The 20,945-nt window shown below is 32.5% G+C and overlaps 1 protein-coding gene across 2 annotated transcripts; it reads right to left on the reverse strand.

Annotated features, from left to right (window-relative positions):
- Positions 1-1,349: 1,349 nt before the first annotated feature.
- LOC134718576 (uncharacterized protein HI_0077-like) lies at positions 1,350-19,807 on the reverse strand. Of its 2 annotated transcripts, none has more exons than XM_063581187.1 (14): positions 19,789-19,807; positions 18,704-18,847; positions 17,785-17,876; positions 17,035-17,150; positions 14,169-14,274; positions 13,279-13,373; positions 12,173-12,325; positions 9,244-9,408; positions 7,769-7,838; positions 6,698-6,776; positions 5,516-5,675; positions 4,622-4,665; positions 4,168-4,228; positions 1,350-1,596 (listed from the first exon to the last, which is right to left on the reverse strand). In XM_063581187.1, the coding sequence occupies exons 2-14, from the start codon at positions 18,814-18,816 to the stop codon at positions 1,567-1,569; spliced, it is 1,284 nt and encodes a 427-aa protein (XP_063437257.1). In that variant the 5' UTR covers positions 18,817-18,847; positions 19,789-19,807; the 3' UTR covers positions 1,350-1,566. The 2 variants fall into 2 exon arrangements, with proteins under 2 accessions (XP_063437257.1, XP_063437256.1); XM_063581186.1 differs by lacking the exon at positions 19,789-19,807 and adding an exon at positions 19,342-19,632 and having other exon boundaries at positions 1,351-1,596.
- Between the last annotated feature and the right edge of the window lie 1,138 nt (positions 19,808-20,945).

The raw sequence follows: 20,945 nt of genomic DNA on the forward strand, positions 1-20,945 counted from the left end.
TGCTGAGAATAATAACTTTCAAAGGCAACAAAAAGTCTGTAAATTCAGTTATAATAGTATCCAGGTAAACTTTTGAATTTTTTCAATAAATTTATTTTAAGGTGGTACCTAACACTACAGGGAGATAATTCTGTAAAATCAAGCTAAACGTTTTAATTACGTTGTGATGTAAAAGGAATAGTTAGCTTCTCAATGATCAAAATTGGTGTTTGTCAAATTGCTATATAACTAGTATACTTTTTCTGACAAAACGGTTGGTTCAATTTTTTTTAAATTTTTATATTTTTGTTAAAAGTGTCAAAGTAAAAACTTTGACAAAATTTTAGGAAAATTAAACGAGCCAAATGAATTTTAGTCAAAGTGTTGGGTACCACCTTAAAAGACTACCGATTCAACAGTGTGATCAGATCGTTGAATTTTTGCTTTAGTTTTTAATAAATTAAAACCCCTCTAAATTTTGTTGTTATACACATGTGGCGTGTTAATTCATGGTACTACAATCTGTGGATACCTAGATTTTGACATAGCACATGGTCATGGTTTTCTCTGACTGTTTATGATGTCTTTACACAAAATCCATTGGGAGTTGGATGTGAGCTAGTTGATATTTTAGTCTACATATTTTTCTTCATTTGTAGTAATGGACTTTGAACTAGCTTTCTGTAAGTATTCTCAATTTTGTGATATGTATCTCTTCTGTGTTTGTTATTTTTGTTGGTGCTTTGTATCAATTTAATGAGTAAAGCATGTTTCCACTGATTTGTACTGTTACACCCCTGATCCAGATCAGTTTAAAACAAGGAAACATGTACCAATTCAGGAGCAAGCTTTCAGTGGTTGCATTATACCATATTTGTTTATAATTTATCTAGTGTACACAAATCAGACTGTCACTTCGCAATTATTTTATTTATTGTTTCATACCGTATAGAGGGTTATTTTCACTGAGTGTAAATTTTCGCTGCTTATTTTCACAGATAGAATAAAATTGCCAAAATAAATTCTGCCAATTAAAAGTTAACATGCAAAGATGTTGATAAAATTTTTTAACCGTCAAAATATTTTGTATACCCTTTTCTATGCAAATTGCAAAATTTGTCTTTTCATGGAGATTTAAAGCTACTATACATGTGGTATCGGTTTTCTGCATTGTAGAAGGCTACAGTTGATTTATAGTTGTTAACTTTTATGTCACTTGAACTCATTTGCAATTATTTCACATCTTATGATCTTTAAAAAAATACCAATAATTTTATACTGTAAATTCAGTAAATATAGAATTCAGAATTTATTATTTCTATTTTCTAATTTAAGAAGCAAGTAACACATATGACTCTGCCCACAACTCCAATATTTTAAGATCTTAATCAGTATTTATTTTTACTATTTTTCCAGCCTTGTATCTTTTATTCTAATATTAAATCTCGATCTATATAAGATACCAGTGGTAAAGTTCAACAAAAGTTAAAACTAGTATTAGATCATAGTTTTTTTCATTTAAAGCTTTCTTCTTTGTCTATGGTGCTAGTTTCAGATCATGATCTATATGGATTGTTCCTAGGTTCATCATTTTGGTTTTACTAGAGGCATATACCACTGAAAAGAGAAAAGGTATACAAATAAAATTGAGATAGTAATGTGCAGGGCCGTAGTGTAATGGAGGCAAATGAGGCAAATGCCTCACTTTTGAAACGACGACCAAACTTTCGAAGTGTCTTTTTTTTTTTTTTTATTAATTATGTATTTTACATTATCAATATGCGAGTTTCGAGTTTCAAATTATCTACCAGCACACTACATACTGTGTACCATCTGCAGCAGCGATTGCAGCTTTTACCATAGTGGTGACGGTAGAAAGTAAGTGTTCCGAATACAAATCAAAATAAAAAAATTGAAACAAATCTTAAAGTCGTTACAAAACTGGTTGAAGACCATGAAGACGGGTTCTTTAAAGAGAAAAAAAGATGAAAGAGGTAACTCCTGAGTATTAACACCCCCTATAAGTATGCTGGCTTATTACTTTCCTTGGTTTATTTTTGAATCGATAACGCTATTGCTACCAATGTTTACACTATCAACTCACTGAACAACAAATGCTAATTGATAAAATAATTCATTGACAAAAAAATTAATAATTATTCATAATTAATTTAAACAAAATCATGAAGCGCCTTTTCTATGGAAGTCTTTGATGTATAAGGCAATTCCTGATTTTTTTATTTATCTTTAATAAAAGTATAAAATATATTTTTGGTATTGTTTGAAAATATTTTTTTCATGTTTTTTATCTGATTATGATCAGCATTGTCTGGTTGTATACTAGCGTGTGCTGTTGATTCTAGTGCGGTAGGTCGTGTATTCGAACCCTGGTAGGTCAAACCAATGACTTAAAAAATTGGTAGAATAATGTGTCCAGGGTTGAAATGTCTTCCAGCAGAATGTTTACAGAGATTGCTTATAACATGTTCTGGTCTTCTAGAAGCTTAATACTTAGTACAGGTCACAGGAGAATCAGAAAGTTTTGGGTGACCAACAGAGATTAATTTTAATATACACTTATAGGCTAGCGAATAAAAATTGCCTCACTTTGAATGAACATGCGCTACGCCCTTGATGTGTCAAAGTGAGAACAACCCGACAAAAAAGCAGAAAACAGCCAAAGGCCACCAATGAGTCTTCAACACAGCAAGGAAATCCCGCACTCAAAGGCATGCTTTAGCAGGCCCCTAAACAAAATGTGCACTATCATACAAAGTTAAGTAGTGTGGATTTATTTATCTTCCTATCAATACCAATTTTGTTGGGTCAGAAACAAGTGTATTTTCAAGGATACTAATTACTTGCAAGTATCATGATTTTGTGCTTCCATGAATTCTGCTCAGTAGAGGAAATTTGTTTTTATTTTATATTCATTAATCTAATCATTAAATTCATTGGATGTGTAATGGTAGATATTTTAGTTTCCTAAAACATGAATTATCAAATATGAATTCATTATCATATTTTTAATATTTCTGTTTTTTTTTTGTGAATACATGAATTTAAATGTTCAACAAGTTTCAATTTTCAAAAGGCATGTTTAAGGACTTTGGCAAAACCATGAACTTTAATATTTACAAGTGTGAGTTTTCCGAGATCTACAAAATTGGTATACTAGAAAATAACTGGATCCACAGTATTATAGGGTTAATGCATGCATATTGGGGAATAGTGTCCCCAGTAGAATTTTATATTGCATGAGCTTGCAAGTGCAATATATGTTCTAAGAGGGTCAACATTCCCAAATATTCATGCAATAAATCTTTTATTGTATAGCAATATAATATTTTAAGGTAAAAAATTGGTTTAAACTTAGATTATGTCGTTGAAGACCTCAGGAATTTTGAAGATAATAGAATTTATTGCACGCTAACTTTTGGTTACTTTCTGTAGGAAATATTATATTGCTATGCAATAATATTTGTAAATGGCTCTGAATTAGCTTTTATATCTGTACCTATTGTCTTACTGTAACTTGATTTTTGTGCTTTGTGCTGATAATTTAATGAGTCAAGTCATTTTCAACTCATTTTACAGTTTGTTCTTTACTAAGTGCTATTTCAACTTTTCCAAGATGAAGGTCTATGGGAGTGTTGAGAGGACTCAAAACACCTGCTATATAAAGACCCAAAGTTATTAGTGTTAAACAATTTAAACAGGAGTACTAAAGATCTAATCTATATAAAGTTTACTTGCAGATTTTTTTAATGAAAATAGCTAAATAGAGTAAATTTGGAATAAACAAGTGAAACTGCGAGCTACTGCTCACTGATGAAACCCCTGCCGCAAGTGGATAATATTAATAGTGTAAAAATATGCAAGTGTTCGGTAAACAGAAAGTTGTCAAGTGATGAATTTGAAAACACATCACACGGTATGGTTGACATATATAAATGTTGATAGCAAATTACAGAAAGGGTGGATGTGTAGTTCCTGAGAAAAATGTGACGAAAGTTTCATGGGACGGACTGACTGACGGACGGACTGACTGACAGAGGTAAAACAGTATACCCCCCCTTTTTTAAAGCGGGGGTATCATAAACTAAAGAACCGTTTTTGTTAAACGGTACAACACCCCCCCCCCTCCCACCAAAATAAAATAAAATTCTTAACATTGAAGATGTTTACCTCTTCATACATTCCAGCAGTTTTTCTGCCTTCTGTATTAAATGGTGGCTTCAAATAAGATCTGAAAATATAATAAGCACTTTGTTTTTCTGCATAAGATCTGGGTTTTTTTTCTTTCTCACTTTTTTCTATTGCAGAGTATAGTGATATTTTTCAAGCATATATATATATCTGACCTATAAATTGTTTGTAGGTAACATTAAATGATCTTTGTCAATTAAGTTAATGCAATGAAGGTTTAAATACTACAGATTTTGCTGGACTCACAGTAAATTTTCTTAACAAACCAAAGGCTTCTTGCAAACATACTTTTATGATTTATGGAAAAGTGATTTTTCAATTATAAAAAAAGAAAGTGAAAATTGAATTCTGGTAACAAATGTTAAAACACTCCTTCACATGGTGTACAGCATACTTAAATAAAAAGTTCAATAGATATAAAATTTCTATTTACCTAAAATATTTCTTCACATATTCATGAAATGTTGGTATACAGTCCTGTAAAAATAAAACAAATTTATCAATCAATTTTGTAGTTTTTCAATTTCAAACATTTTCCTGCATTTCTAATTCTAGAAAATTTGGCAAAGAACATCTGACACTTATGAATTAGTGTATACTGCACAAAGATACCCCATGCTTAGCAATTTCCCCTTTAAATGTTGAACCTGTATTAAATTGTATTATGCACGCCCCTAGCCCTCAGCAAAATTAAGATACAGTTAAATTACGTTATTTAAAGCCCAAGGCATGATGAGCTTTTTAAATTATTCAAATTTAAACAAAAGATACCAAAGGGACAGTCAAACTCATAAATCTAAAACAAACTGACAACGCCATGGCTAAAAATAAAAAAGACAAACAATATTACACATGACACAACATAGAAAACTTAAGAATAAACAACACGAACCCCACCAAAAAATTAGGTGTGATATCTACTTTTGAGATTTGAAAAATATTGTAATACATGAGTTATCGGTTGGAATCTGTTTCCCTTAAAATGTTTGAAAAGAAAGGATAAAAATCATAAGGCTTATGATTTTTATCCTTTCTTTTCAAACATTTTCAGAAAGTTGTGTTCTTCATATGTGATGTCATCAGGCAAATTCACCTTTTTTCAGGATGTCACAATAGGAAATTCAAAAGAAAACAGTGGTTATAAATCTTGTGTTAAAATTCTATTGATTTTTATTTACTTGTTCTAAAGTTATTATCAGGAAACCATATGTCTTCAGACAACGCTGATGATCGTGACACCAAGGAAGACAAAAATGTGATACCAAAATACGACCAACAAATTTTTAATTTTTAGGTCGTATAATTATAGAAATATATAAGCACCTACCAATGGCGGTTGAGAGTTTTTACAGATGTAAGTGAACCATTTAAGACCTGCAGCAACATGTGTGATTTCATCTCTATAAATAACTTCTAAAACTTTCACTGACTCTGGATCGTTGTTCTTAGCAAACTTTTCTAAAGTCTTTGGTTGTACATCCAGACCTCTGAAAGATTATTACACTTTAGGTTGTACCTATCACTACAGGGACATAACTCTGTAAAATCCGCTAAAAGTTTTAATCATGTATTGTTAAGGAAATATTAAGCTTCTCATTGATCAAAATGAGTGTTTGTCTAACTGCTATATATCCAACAAAATTTTCAATGTTTATATCTTAATAAGCTACTGTATTCATATACTGTATAGCGGATTATTTTCATGGGGTGTAAACTTTTCCGTATATTCGCGTATAATGCAAAATTGCCAGAATAAAAACTGCCAATTAAAATTTGTACATGCAAAGGTATTGATAAAAATTTTGAATCCACCAAAATAATAACCGTCAAAAGATTTCACATACCTTATTCAATGAAAATCCTGAAATTTAACACCTGCGAAAATAACCCCCTTTACAGTACTTTCAATTTATTACAGTCTTGTTAAAAGCTGGGGTTTTTTAAACAAAGAAGTGAACATCCCTAATGAACTGTGAACAGTTCACTTAACATGCTTAAGGTAAAATTCTTACTGCGAACTAAACAAATATTAGACAAATACCAATATTTCCTTTAGACAGTGTATTCTTTCACTGCATTGAACAAATCATTACAATTTCTAAATCTTTGACTGCTACCTTTGCAAGACAATACTTTCTGGGTATTAAAATACATAGTTTCCTTTTTATTTCATGTTTAATATAAGGGGAAAAAAGAATGTGTTATGAATGCCTCCATTATTAAGCTTTGCAAGCACGAAAGATATATGTGTAGGGAGATAAAAAGAAAAAAAAGAAAATATATTTTTTTTCAATCAGAAATGAAAGTGAAAAAGGAAATAATAATTCGCTTTTAGAGTACAAATAAGTTAAGAAACCTCCAAAAATTGGACCACAAACAAAAAGATGGAAATATGAAAAGGTGGAAAGATTGAAAGACAGTACGATGGAAGTATGAAAAGCCAAGGGTAACATTTAATGCCCCAGTGGAGGCATTAAAAACGTTCTCTAAATATTAAGTACGACATTACCTTGCTTCGTGTACCATATGAACTATAGCAAGTCTTGCCAGTAAACTATCACATGTGTCTGTGGCAGAATCCCATAAAGCTAAATAGAAATTTAAAAATCACTTAAAAGACAATGAAGCTGTTGTGAAACATCTTACTCTATGTTAGTACATGTTATGACATTTGTTTTACATTTGTCAGCTCGATGCCTTTTAAAGCTGACTATGCAGTATGTGTTTTTACTGATTGTTGAAGGTTGTACAGTGAATTGTGGTGTCATTTGGTCTCTTGTGGAGAGGTCTCATTGGCTATAAAACCATTTCTTTTCATCTTAATATAACAACCATGACGAAGCAAGAAAAAACAACCATACATATATATCAATTGGATTATCTCACTCATAAAAAAATGTAAAAAGTTTACTCCCTTTGCAAAATCACAACCTTTAATTAGGGGATAAACTTATAATTTTGTTTATTTCTCTAAGATCATAATAATATTTTAAGCAACTTTATGATAAAGAAAATACCAATAAATTAATTCTTGTATTTGTTTCAGTGTTTGTAAATTATACAACAAATGGAAGTTTTTAACGACCTTGACTGGCTATACAGCCCTTGCACGGTCGGTTTAATATAGGAGGACATCATTCAAGGTTATTTATATAATTTTCTCATCCGTAATCTTGTTTAAATTTACAAATTCAACAATAACCAATCATGGAACCCTGTGGTTTGAAATTTATAAAGTGATTACAACAATTCTCAAGACATTTAAATGATAAATAAATTACAAAATATCATCAATGATAATGAATATTCAGTGCATCACTGCATGCATAATTAGGAAAGAGTATTAATCAGGGGAGGTAATAATTCAATATAAGATGGATTTCTTCCCATTGTTTGTTGACTATTATCTCCGTTGGGCATTAAATTAAGAACTGCACTCATATGATTTCTTTAGATTTGCAGTTAAAAAATTGTTCCCCTTCAAAAGTGGAATACATGTACTACTAGGTCACAGCCTAGAGGGGCATAGTAATTTCTTGAACAGTCCTCAGGTAAAAAGATGATGGTAACATTTACAAACCATTGTGAACTGGAAGAGCTCCAAAATGACTACCAAGATCTTTCAGTCTTGTACTTATCATACCATAGTGCTGAAATAAAAGTAAACAAACAGCAGATGAAGCACTTCTATAGAAGTGCTGTTTCTTTGCTTTTTGTGTTTCTTGTTGTGCATGTTATATTTTTTTGTCATGGGTAGATAACCCATACCCTTTGGGTTTTTTATGAGTATGTTCTGGAAAGTCTACTGTGGATTCATTTATTTTCATTGGCATCAATTTTCGTGGATTGAGTAAAACTTGTTCGTTGATATTTAATTTGGTGGTTTTGCAGAAGTCTGCATAAGAACCTATTTGAAATTTGTCATTCATTGAACAGTTAATTTCGTGGTTCATCTATAACAACAAAATCCACGAACATTGTTATCCAACAATAATTATGAATTCACAGTATGCAATTGTTATTTTGGTTTAACCCACCATTAACTATTAAATCTATTTAATTCTATCAGGATATTCTAATCAAAATTTTTAATTAAGAATTGAATGCTCTTTTTTGTAAATTTATTGGGGTGTAAAAGCATTGACCGAAGTACATGTGCGCATGGTCAACGCTTTTACAACCCTATAAAGTTACAAAAAAAGCATTCAATACTTATAATTACATTTGTACCTATAGGATCATGAAAACACGCCTTTTATCAAGTTTTTATTTCATTTACCTGTGCACTTTATTGTGGGACCTCGTGTCATCATAAATGAAAAGTTGCATTGTGTAATGCAATTGATTAAGGAATATCACGAGATTGCTAGATTGCCAATCAGAATAACGTATTATAATGAAACATACATCTAATGTAATTATTTGGTAGTAATTTTACAAAAGAAAGGGAGGTTAATACTGTAAATACTTACAGTAGTAACTTAAATTGCTTCTTCAAATAATAATGATCAAATACATTTTTTGTTTTGTCTTTTTTTAAGAAAAAGGCAAATTACCTTGTGACCCACTTTACCTCCACATCTGTGTAAGAATCTTTACTCAAATAAGTGAGTGTATCTAAATAAAGAAATTTAGAACTTGTAATTTTTTTAATTTCTCTAATATGACTTCAAATAAATTTTGAATGAAACGGTTTTAATTCTTTTGTTATGACATTGAAAGGTCTCGAAAAATGGCCTATATATATACTATACTCTGTTTTACCCAAAACAGTCCCATTTAAAATCTATTTTTATTTCTTTTATATACGCTAGAGCAAATTTCCCTGTATTATTTAACTGTCAATTCAGAAATTATTGCATGCATTTATTATTGCGATTTTATTTTAGACTAAAAGGGGATTATAATTTTTTGCTGTTTCGAAAAAATCCTGCACATTTTTAATTCATATAAAAATTACAAAATACTAGTTTACATTATTGCGACTATAACCCTGTTGCATTTAAATACATAATAAAAACATAGCAATAATCTCTAAATTTACAGTAGTATTACCTTTGCTTCATCTATTGCTACCTGTATAAAGTCATCAAAGAATTCTTGTGGTAGCTGTTGACCATCCACCATCACATGGGCAAACCTGACAACAATATCCCAAGATAAATCTACAGCCCATTGTTCTATGTTAGCTAGGGAATGCAGATTGGATATTCTACTGGCCTGGAAAAATACAATAAAAATTTTAGGGCTGTCCTGAAAAACTTGCCCCACTTTGTCTAGGACTTTGGTGCCATTTGGAAGAGCACCAAGGGATGAGGTATTGCCAGGGGTTGAAATTGGCGCTGGTCCCCTGGTCTGAGACCAGTTGAATTTGTGTCGGACCAGTAGATGTTGTCAGCTGGTGGTCCGGCGTACTAGTAGAATTTTTTGGTTAAAATCACTGATCGCACCTATATCTTGGTTTGTTTACAAAAAATTAAACCTGAGAAATTATTTTTATGATACTGGGGCTACTATTTTAAAAGTATTTTAGGCCACACCAATTTAATTTCTTGTTCTACGGATTTTTGGACTCCAAAATATGGGGCGAGCGAGCGATTTGAAAATTTTAATAAAAAAATATTTAATTTGCAAATTTTTGAGGCGAAGCTTGAAAAGTAAAGGCGAGCGATTATATTTTTTTTTTGTAAACATTAAAAAGTAGATTTTGACAATATTTAAACTTGATTTATCACTTGTGCGTTGACATTTCTTTAATTTCTGATGTATTTTTTCCCTGTTCACCAAGAAATAGTTAAATCTGGTCTATGTGTGTCTGACTGACAATGAGACAATTCTCCATTCAAGTCATAATCAGTTAGGGGGCAACCCCTTAATGTTATAAATATCCCTTTAACATGTTTCATGAGGGATCAATATAAGTTATGATATATTTGTTTGTATAAAAGAGCTCATATTTTTTCAAAGAACTATATATCTATCATGTATTAAATGGTCAAAACATGTCCAAGAATTTTTAATATTCCTGGACTTAAACCATGTGTTAACACATTTATTTTAACAGTTTAATATTATTCATAATAAGTGGACCCCTCTTTTAGAAAAAGTTGTTTAAAATATGATGCAACTCTCCTCTTTTTGAGTACAAAATTCTAAGTTTTCAAAGGTTTTCTATAGAAGAACTATACAAATCCTTGGTATTTCTAATTTCTTATCTACATCAATAAAATGACCCCTTATCTGAGGGAGGTTTGTTCTCAACTTAATAATAACAAACACAGGTCAAAGTACGGCCTTTTACACAGGGCTTTGATACAGACCAAACAGCAAGCTATAAAGGACCCCAAAATTATAAGCGTACACAATTCCAACAGGAAAACCAACGGTCTAATTTATATATATCCAAACAGGAAAATACCAAATTATGAACAACATCAACAAACGATAACTGCTGAAAGACAGGCCCGTGAAACAATCAGGACAGGTGCATAAACATGCAGTGGCTATAGATAGTTTTGTTTCGCCAGCATACAATATAATTGCAGTTGAAGGCAAATCCTTCAGAAGTTCATCGTACTTTATTCTAACAGCGAAGATGTTTTGATAGGGAATATAAGTAACGGGGGAAGAAACCAATTGTTTGTTCTTTACAGGTATTTCCGCCGCTGTTATAAATTTATATCGGAGCACTCCCTCTTTGGATAAGGGCTGTTCCAGAAAATACTATGTCCCCCCCAGGGACGGCACTTTTTTTTAACCCCCACCACCCACAGAAATAAAAATAAATTAGAACAACACTTCCTTTGCATTATGGTATTTCAAATACAACCACCCACATAATATTAAAAAAAGTTGCCTTCCCTGGGGGGGACATAGTATTTTCTGGAACAGCCCTAAATAGCTTTCATGCTGAAGCAAATATTTTCACAGATATTTACACCTTGTGGTGGGGTGATTTTATGTTTAAAGTCGTTATATACAGGTTAGACTGTGATTTTAAATCAAATGTTGATATCTTTTTATAATATTTACAAAAACAACGGTGCGGGAAATGGACATGATTACATTTCCGGATGCGGGAAGCGGGAATATAAAAAAAATAAAAAAATTCTGTTTTGAAAAAAAAAGGTGCGGGCGGTCCGTCGAACAAGGAATCAAATTGGTGTGGCCTTAAGAGAAATTCAAAAGGAAGATTTCTCAAACTGACAAAAGTAAGCGTAAATATAATATATCCTGTGAATGATTTGCAGTGACAGACCTAAATGAGAAATGTATTTTTGTAGCGGGATCTTCAAATTTTAAGTAAGATTTTGTACTTGCTCATGAACAAACAGAACAGCACAAACAAAATAAAGAAGACGAAAGCAGCTGAGGAAAATAAAACTACATATCTGTCATATCTTTTAGTGGTTATCAAATGAATGTCATTTTTCGCAGGACTAGTAAATTTTCAGCGGGACCAGTAGATTGAAAGTCCACTGGTCCTACTGGCCAGTACACTTAAAAGCTTAAATTCGACCCCTGCGTATTGCTATATAATTCAGTCATCAATACTTAATATTGTGAAAGATGTTTCGTTATTGACCACTTAAACATATAAGTTTGACATTGATATCTTTTACCACTTTTTATTACTACGCTATTTTCATTTAATTTGTTTTACCTTTTGGTTTGACACGTACCTGCCAAGTTTTCAAAATGCCCATGGGGGTTTTGCGTTCAAGATGGCCGCCATACTCTTAACAAACCTTCAAGGGGGAGCTTCAAATACAGTGTAATGATATTTTTTGGCTTCTTCATACTTTTATAAGCCTCAATTCATTGTAAAATTAATTATTTTGTTAAAATTGTGGACCAAATTGCTCTTTAAAAATTTCAATTTAGGAGCCTCCATGGGGGAAATCCCCCGCAAATAGTGACAGTTGGCAGGTATGTTGACAAATAATAAATTTATACTGAATCAGAAGAAAAAAAGGATTATTACCAGACTTCCACCTTTTCCTCTCCTCTTTTCTTTTCCAGGAGCTACAATATTCAGCTGGTCCCCACGTTTTGGTTGGTCAGGTGGAATCATGTGACCAAGCGTAGTTATCTCCCTTTTTTGCCATTTTTCACCAACATCAAATGTTAACTTGATCTTTAAGAAATGTAGATAAATATAATTACAAAAACATTTTATTCTTTGTAAGAATATAAAAACACTTGTACAAAAGTATCATTTTTTTTAAATGGACATCACTAGAGAGCTGTAGAAAAGCGCCCCCAATATGTGTAACTACATCTATTTGTTTTCACTCTTACTTTATGTCACCTTTTGGTCTTTTTGATCACTTTGTGGTTATAAATTTTTAAGATATTTTTACATAGTACTGAGGGGGAGGACAGGGGTAAGGGAGACAGGGAGAAAGGGGTGGGAGAAAGGAGAAAGGGGGTAGGAGAAAGGAAAGGAAGGCTGGAAGAAAGGAGACAAAGTTGGAGAAAGGAGAAAAAATAAAATATCTCTCCTTTTAAAAAATGATCTAATATTTCAAGAAAAAATATCTCAAAAGGAGATGTTTTATTCTAATGGGAGAAAAGAGAGGAGGGGTGGGAGAAGGGATAAGGGTAGTACTAAGTTTCCAGTTGATTAGACTTCGACTTCATCAAAAACTACCTTGACCAAAAACTTTAACCTGAAACTCACACTTTCATCTTCTATGTTCAGTGGACCGTGAAATTGGTGTCAAAAGTATAATTTGGCTTTGAAATAAGAAAGATCATATCATAATGAACATGAGTACTAAGTTTCAAGTTGATTGGACTTCAGCTTCATCAAAAACTACCTTGACCAAAAACTTTAATCAGACAGACGGATGAACGAACGGACGGACAGACGAACAGACGCACAGACCAGAAAACATAATGCCCCTCTACTATCGTAAGGGGGCATAAAAACAGCAATTTTCATATACATGAAGATAGATTAAATTTTAACATATTCACAAGGATTTAAGTTGGCATTTTTTTTTAACTTATCTCCACAAATTTGGTGGTTCTTTTTACACAATAATACCCCTTTCTATTATGAGCACACATACAATTAGTCAATACCTTTTCATCAGGGTCTCCTGTGTTTAGAATCTTGACAGCCCAATAACTAAGGGTGCCAGTATCTTCCATACTTTCTGCTATCTTTGGTTCATCATCTGAAAACTAACATAGATGAAAGCAATACATTTATTTACAGATACATAAAACTTTCATTGCTATAAAATGTATCTAGATCATTGTAGATCAGAGGTTTTTTTTAGCAGTGTCAAACCAAAGACTTAAAAATAATAATTCTCAGCATAAGATTCAAGAGTAAGGGCAAAGAGTGGTTAGATTGAATATGAAAAAAGAAGATGTTGTATGATTGCCAATGACACAACTCTCCACAAGAGATCAAAATAACTTGAAAATTAACAATTATAGGTAACTGTACCACCTTCAACAATGAGCAAAGCCCATACTGCATAGACAGGGTATGATGACATGTCTTTTTGAAGACCATTACCTTGTAAACTAGCATGATAACTACCTGGCGTTGAATATATATTTAATTAGCTATACTAGGTTTCTCAACAGTCATCCATTCATTGATTCTACAATTTTTATTGGTGTAGAAACCTGAAGAGCCGAGAGAACTATGACCTTTGACTTAAACAAGGCCTACATGAACAGTGTAAAATAACTTCTATAGGTTGATAATGAAGTAAAATACTACATAAAAAGAAAACCCCAATATATGCTTTCAGCAACATAGCCTACTTTGCAATAGCATTTCTTAACATATTTATATGCTTCAGTTGCTACCTTCCAGCATAATTCAGTTTCTTGTGAAAAATTGTCTAATTGGCAATCATATCACATCCTCGTATTTCCTTTTAGAACAGGAATCATAAAAATATTTGTTTTATCATTTTGAAAAGTAAACTTAATCCCATAATACATTCACTTACCCTTTCTGGTAGATGTAGGACTAAATTTACTTGGTTTTGTATGTAAGTCTTCAGGGTAGTTTACATACACTTTGTCTCCAACTACTTCTACTTGATAAACTTCTTGCTAAATAAAGAAATAAAATTATAAAACGTCAGTGTCATGTTTCAATCTGTTCATCTTGGAACTGTTAACATTGTGAAATATATCAAAACCAATATATATATTTACATCAATGCAACCTAACAGACCTTAAATAATGAATGAGCAGAGTACATGAAAGATAAAATTTGAAAAAAAATCAGTATCGGCAAATAAGAAATAGTATCTAATTATTAAGGATGTTCGCTGCTCAATTTCAAAATAAATAACTTTTCATAAAACTGGTATGTATTGATAAGGAATAAATTGAGGAATCCAAAAAGCAAAAAAACAATTTAGGGGTCAATGTGCTTGTTTTCGAGATATTAGCCATTGTAATTTTGGCGGGAAAATGTTTTCTCTTGACTTTTCATAGCTTTATCATTGACCAGTTGAAGTTCTCAAATACTTTTAAAAAATAAATAAAATTTTATGACTTTTACAAATGACTTATAATTATACACGTAAAAGATCTATAAAAAGAAACTAGAGGCTCTAAAGAGCCTGTGTCGCTCACCTTGGTCTATGTGCATATTAAACAAAGGACACAAATGGATTCATGACAAAATTGTATTTTGGTGATGGTGATGTGTTTGAAGTTCTTACTTGACTGAACGTTCTTGCTTCTTACAATTATATCTATAATGAACCTTGCCCATTAGTAACAGACAAAAATATTTGGTAAAAATTTAAATAAATTTACCAAGTTAATGAAAATTGTTAAAAATTGACTATAAAGGGCAATAACTCCTTAAGGGGTCAATTGACCATTTAGGTCATGTTGACTTATTTGTAGATCTTACTTTGCTGAACATTATTGCTGTTTACAGTTTATTTCTATCTATAATAGTATTCAAGATAATAACCAAAAACGGCAAAATTTCTTTAAAAATTACCAATTGGAGGGCAGCAAGCCAACAACCGATTGTCCAATTCATCTAAAAATTTCAGGGCAGATAGATATTGACCTGATAAACATTTTTATCCCATGTCAAATTTCCTCAAAATGCTTTAGTTTTTGAGTTATAAGCCAAAAACTGCATTTTACCCCTATGTTCTATTTTTAGCCGTGGCGGCCATCTTGGTTGGTTGGCCAGGTCAAAAAACACAATTTTTAAACTAGATACATCAATGATGATTGTGGCCAAGTTTGGTTAAATTTAACCCAGTAGTTTCAGAGGAGAAGATTTTTGTAAAAGATTACTTAGATTTATGAAAAATGGTTAAAAATTGACTATAAAGGGCAATAACTCCTAAAGGGGTCAACTGACCATTTCGGTCATGTTGACTTATTTGTAAATCTAACTTTGCTGAACATTATCACTGTTTACAGTTTATCTCTATCTATAATAATATTCAAAATAATAACCAAAAACAGCAAAATTTCCTCAAAATTACCAATTCAGGGGCAGCAACCCAACAACAGGTTAACCGATTCATCTGAAAATTTCAGGGCAGATAGATCTTGACCTGATAAACATTTTTACCCCATGTCAGATTTCCTCTGAATGCTTTGGTTTTTGAGTTATAAGCCAAAAACTGCATTTTACCCCTATGTTCTATTTTTAGCCGTGGTGGCCATCTTGGTTGGATGACCGGGTCACGCCACACATTTTTTAAACTAGATACCCCAATGATGATTGTGGCCAAGTGTGGTTTGATTTGGCCCAATAGTTTCAGAGGAGAAGATTTTTGTAAAAGTTAACGACGACGGACGATGACGGACGACGGACGCCAAGTGATGAGAAAAGCTCACTTGGCCCTTCGGGCCAGGTGAGCTAAAAAAGGGGGTTCATCGGCAAAATATTTTTAAGGCATTCAAATGGTTAAAACCAGAGGATTCCGAAAATCTGACAAAAATTCCAAAACATGACAAGCAGACATCCTTAAATTTGGAGTATCTGTTCAGTTGTTGAACTTCAGTATTAAACACATGAAGAATGTGTGACAAAATTATTTTTTGGATGAATGGCAAAGATCAATGCAATCTTGGTTATGTTACAATTCTTTATTACAACATTAGTGTTGAATGCTTCTTTCAGCATTAATGGTTTTTTTTTATCAGAATGTTTTGAGTTGTGGTTGAAGCCAGACTCACATATCTCCTGCATTCATAACTAGAAATCCCAATCAATCAAATTGGAGTTTAAAGCACCTGCATTGTGAAGGGTTTAAATTCACAACTACTGAAACAGAAAATGAACCCCCATCCCCTCCCAATGTAATATACTCTTAGGTCCAGGGACAGGAATTGTCATTTGATTTTTGTTGTCTGTGCTACAAATAGAATCTGTATATGTACAGTGTACAAATGTATAAGTTGCATTTTTTGTCTAAAAGAAATGCATTATGAAATGACTCTGTTTGTGGGCCTTTATAGAAATGTTTAGTTCTGCTGCAGGTGTTTGCACCTGTCCTAGGTCAGGAATCTGATGTACAGTAGTTGTCGTTTGTTGATGTAATTAATAAGTGTTTATTTTTTCTCATTGTTATATAGATTAGACTGTTGGTTTTCCCGTTTGAATGGTTTTATACTAGTAATTTTTGGCGTCCTTTATAGCTTGCTGTTTGGTGAGAGCCAAGGCTCTGTGTTGAAGGCTGTACCTTGATCTATAATGGTTTACTTTTATAAATTGTTACTTTGATGGAGAGTTGTCTCATTGGCACTCATATCACATCTTCCTATATCTACCTTATATTCATATAAGTTAAAATAGAGGTCAAAACAACAAAACAAAATATTACATGTAGTCCAGAGGAAGACATTCCTGTTTTCAAGTCAAAATCATAGCTGTGCCAAGGACAGACAATTTTTAGTTCTCCATCAAAGTCTTCTATGTCACCCTGCTCCAGTGGTCCACCTGTTGAAAACATTAAAAAATACATATGTATAGATTATTTCATTTCTACTATCTTATATATCCACTTGTATTTTTGTTCATCTGATGAGTTAAGCCTTTTTCAACTGATTTTAAATAGTTTGTTTTTTTGTTGTACTGTAATACCACTGTCCCAGGTTAGGGAGGGTTGGGATCTTGCTAACATGTTGAACCCTGTCATATTATGTAAGTATGTGCTTGTCCAAAGTCAGGAGCCTGTTATTCAGTGTTTGTGTGTTACATATATTTGTTTTTCATTCATTTTTTTATATAAATAAGGGTGTTAGTCTTCTCGTTTGAATTGTTTTACATTGTCATTTCAAGGCCTTTTATAGCTGACTATGTGGTATGGGCTTCGCTCATTGTTGAAGACCGTACGGTTATCTATAGTTGTTAATTTCTGTGTCATTTTAGCCTCTTGTGGAGAGTTGTCTCATTGACAATCATACCACATCTTCTTTTTTATATATTAACTGTAGAAACATTAATTTTCGTGTGGTTAATATTTCCTGTTTTTGTCTCTATATATGATTTCGTAGGGATTTAATTTCGTGGTTTCTAGTAAGTGGAAGTGATATAATCATAGGTAAAATTTGAAATAAAATATTGGACTAACCTTCATGTGAACATGCTGCATCCATACAATAAAAAGTATTTTGCCCTGGTACATAAATCAATACAAGATCTTCTCCATCTTCTGCATAAAACCTGAAAGTAACAAGATCTCATAAACATGTTTAACCCCGCCGTATTTTTGCGCCTGTCCCAAGTCAGGAGCCTCTGGTCTTCGTTAGTCTTGTATTATTTTAATTTTAGTTTCTTGTGTACAATTTGGAAATAAGTATGGCGTTCATTATCACTGAACTGGTATATATATTTGTTTAGGGGCCAGCTGAAGGACGCCTCCGGGTGCGGGAATTTCTCATTACATTGAAGACCTGTTGGTGACCTTCTGCTGTTGTTTTTTTCTATGGTCGGGTCGTTGTCTCTTTGATACATTCCCCATTTTCATTCTCAATCAAGATATGTAACACCATGATGGCACTCTGACCTCGATGGCCAAGCTTCTAAAGGTGTGATGGTTTGTTGCTGTAGTGTAGTTTTTATCAAGCTGAAGTGTGATAGTGGCATTGCAAACTTGTTTAAAGCTATGCCAAAGTCACAGGTGGTAATGTTGAAGTGCAATGATTTACACTAATTACCCACTGTGTGGTCACAGGTGCTTGGATACTGTAAATTCAATAGCTAGTTACATTTGTAGGTAGGCATTTCCTTTCTTTCTTTTTCGACGAAGAGAAATTGATTTAGCATGTGTGTCTTACTTTTAGTCTTCATGCCAACCTGATTTAAAATTTAAAAAAATTCACATCAAGACAATACAAGGTTTTGAGTAAATAGCTATTTTCTGGGCAAGTACGGTTAGGGTAAAAAATCATAATCTTTTTACTGCCTTATCACCTTCATAAACCAACTATAAGATTTGTTACCACAAGGAAATAGCAATCAAGATACCTAGAATTTCGATACCTAATTACCTTTTACATTTATTTTTCTTTAAATCTGTTACTAAACCTAGACACTGCCATCCACTGTCTTTAACCACTGTTTTCAATGCATCCACCAGGTCAACTTCAAAACCATCCTCCATGTCAATCTTACTTATAGTATCACTCTGTAATCTGTCAAAAGTCAAGCTTTTATCATAACATCATAAAAAGTTCAGCAATGTTCATGTTTATAATGGGCATACCCAAGAACGGTAACAGTGACGTCACCCAATTACAAACTTGCGGTTGGATCGCCCCTTTCTTTTAGACGATCAGTGCATTTGAATGGGGACATAAAGTTGGACCCCCCTTTAAGTCCTATATTGGGAACTCACCCTTTTTTAAAATGGCTGTATCCACCCCTTTTTTTGGACGATCAATGCATTTGAATACATTTGAATAGGGACTCCGACATATAGTTGAAATTGAATAGTATAGTTGGAACCCCCATTTTAAAAAATAAAATGGCTTGATCCACCCTTGCGAATGGGAGGTTAAGCCCTATATATATATAAAACCAGATTCAATCCACCATTTTCTACCACTACATTTGAAAGGTAAAAAAAGGGGGGGGGGGTTGTAACCCTAAAATCCGCAGTTATAACTTGAATCATTATTTTACTCACTGGTTAAGTTTGACATATGTTGCAATACTTTGTTTATTCAGGCAGTTTGATGGACAGCAACTTTGTATAAGCTTCTTTTTGATGACTCCAAAGCCAGCAACATGAGCAACAGATCTATTTATTAAGAGGTTGCAATGGTAAAATTTCAGAAACTGACGGACTATGCTGGTGTTAGATTTCATGAATTAAGATCTTTAGGTCTGTCGAAACCAGAACATTTGAAATAAATGGAGAGTTTAAAAGTGCAAAACTTATAAAACAAATATCAAAAATTCATGCGTTTTGTAAATAGAGTTATTTCCCTTATATATATTATAAATTCCGAACTATTTGCGGTGAAAAATACGGATTTTATTTATTGCTTATTTTATTTCACAAGTAACATTCAAAACCACCTTTAGTTGAAAGGAAATAAATAAATTCATTCGTAATTAATCAGTTCCTTACCCAACTTTGCATTTCGGCAATAAGTCTCCAATGTAACAATAATATTTTTATTATTGTTACATTTAAGAAATAATTCATGGGGCTTGTTCTGTTCTGTTCTGTTCTGTACAGGTATTCACCTCCGTTTAATCGGAGCACTCCACTTATCGGATGAGCAATTTAATTTACACACCGAGATTGCGGATATCTTTATATTTACATTAAAAATATGTACGACAATTATAAAATCTTTTGAGTGCGAATTAAAAGAAATATTTTAAAAGTCTTAAAATATTACGACGATAATAAGTTAAAAATATTATGTACACATCACAATATTGCGGTAAAAAGAATCAACACGATATCACGGTAAAAATGTATGCAGCTAATGTTCACCACTTGTATCACAATAAAAATGTACACAGCACAAGTTGCAAATACAATATCACGATAAGAAATGTACACAGAACTATTGCGACAATAGCGTTCACCACTATATTATGATAAAAATGTTATTTACAGCTTATTTAATAAAACTATAAGTGTCCTGCCAAGGCTATCGTTAAAAGTATAAATCACGCACTTCTTGATAGACTGATACAAGTTAGCTTGGCATCCCATGCAGACTGTACAGACTATATTGAATATTGCTCTTGATTTGAAGATATTATAGAGTGTACTAGTTAGCTTGGCGTCCCATGCAGACAGTACACACCATATATTTACGATTTCGGTGTTATATTACTTGAAAACTTTAACAGTTAAAATCTAGAACATTTTAGTAAGACTTATTTGCTATTTCAGTATTTAAATATATACTTTAGATTTGTAAAAGTTAAAATCTAAAATAATTATAGCCTTCATACATTTCTTTTACTTGATGTCACATAAAAGTTTTGTTCGCTTTATATGTAACTGGTAGCAAAGATCTTGTGTTTGCCTTTCTATATCCAGTAGCTTGTCCATTGGCTGATTATTCAGTTGAATATATCGTGATTTTACCACGGTTGGCCTTTTATGGCAAATATTTTACCCTGAGCGAGACTGGCTGAGAAATTTTCTGGACGACAGACAGCAATGTGTACTCCTGGAAGGAGAATCTTCAGAAACCTCACCAGTGCAGTCTGGAGTTCCACAAGGTAGTGTGCCTGGCCCTCTGATGTTTCTCATTTTCATAA

The sequence above is a fragment of the Mytilus trossulus genome, chromosome 5 (genome assembly GCF_036588685.1).
Source record: "Mytilus trossulus isolate FHL-02 chromosome 5, PNRI_Mtr1.1.1.hap1, whole genome shotgun sequence".
NCBI classification, from domain to species: domain Eukaryota; kingdom Metazoa; phylum Mollusca; class Bivalvia; order Mytilida; family Mytilidae; genus Mytilus; species Mytilus trossulus.

Excerpts from the sequence above, each read along its gene's own strand:
- LOC134718576 (XM_063581186.1), bottom strand. The coding sequence starts at position 19,523 with ATGAAATCTAACACCAGCATAGTCCGTCAGTTTCTGAAATTTTACCAT. Across the intron at positions 12,326-13,278 it reads CAGGAGACCCTGATGAAAAG|ATCAAGTTAACATTTGATGT; the intron begins GTATTGACTAAT and ends CATTTCTTAAAG. Across the intron at positions 4,229-4,621 it reads TATGTGAAGAAATATTTTAG|ATCTTATTTGAAGCCACCAT; the intron begins GTAAATAGAAAT and ends TTATATTTTCAG.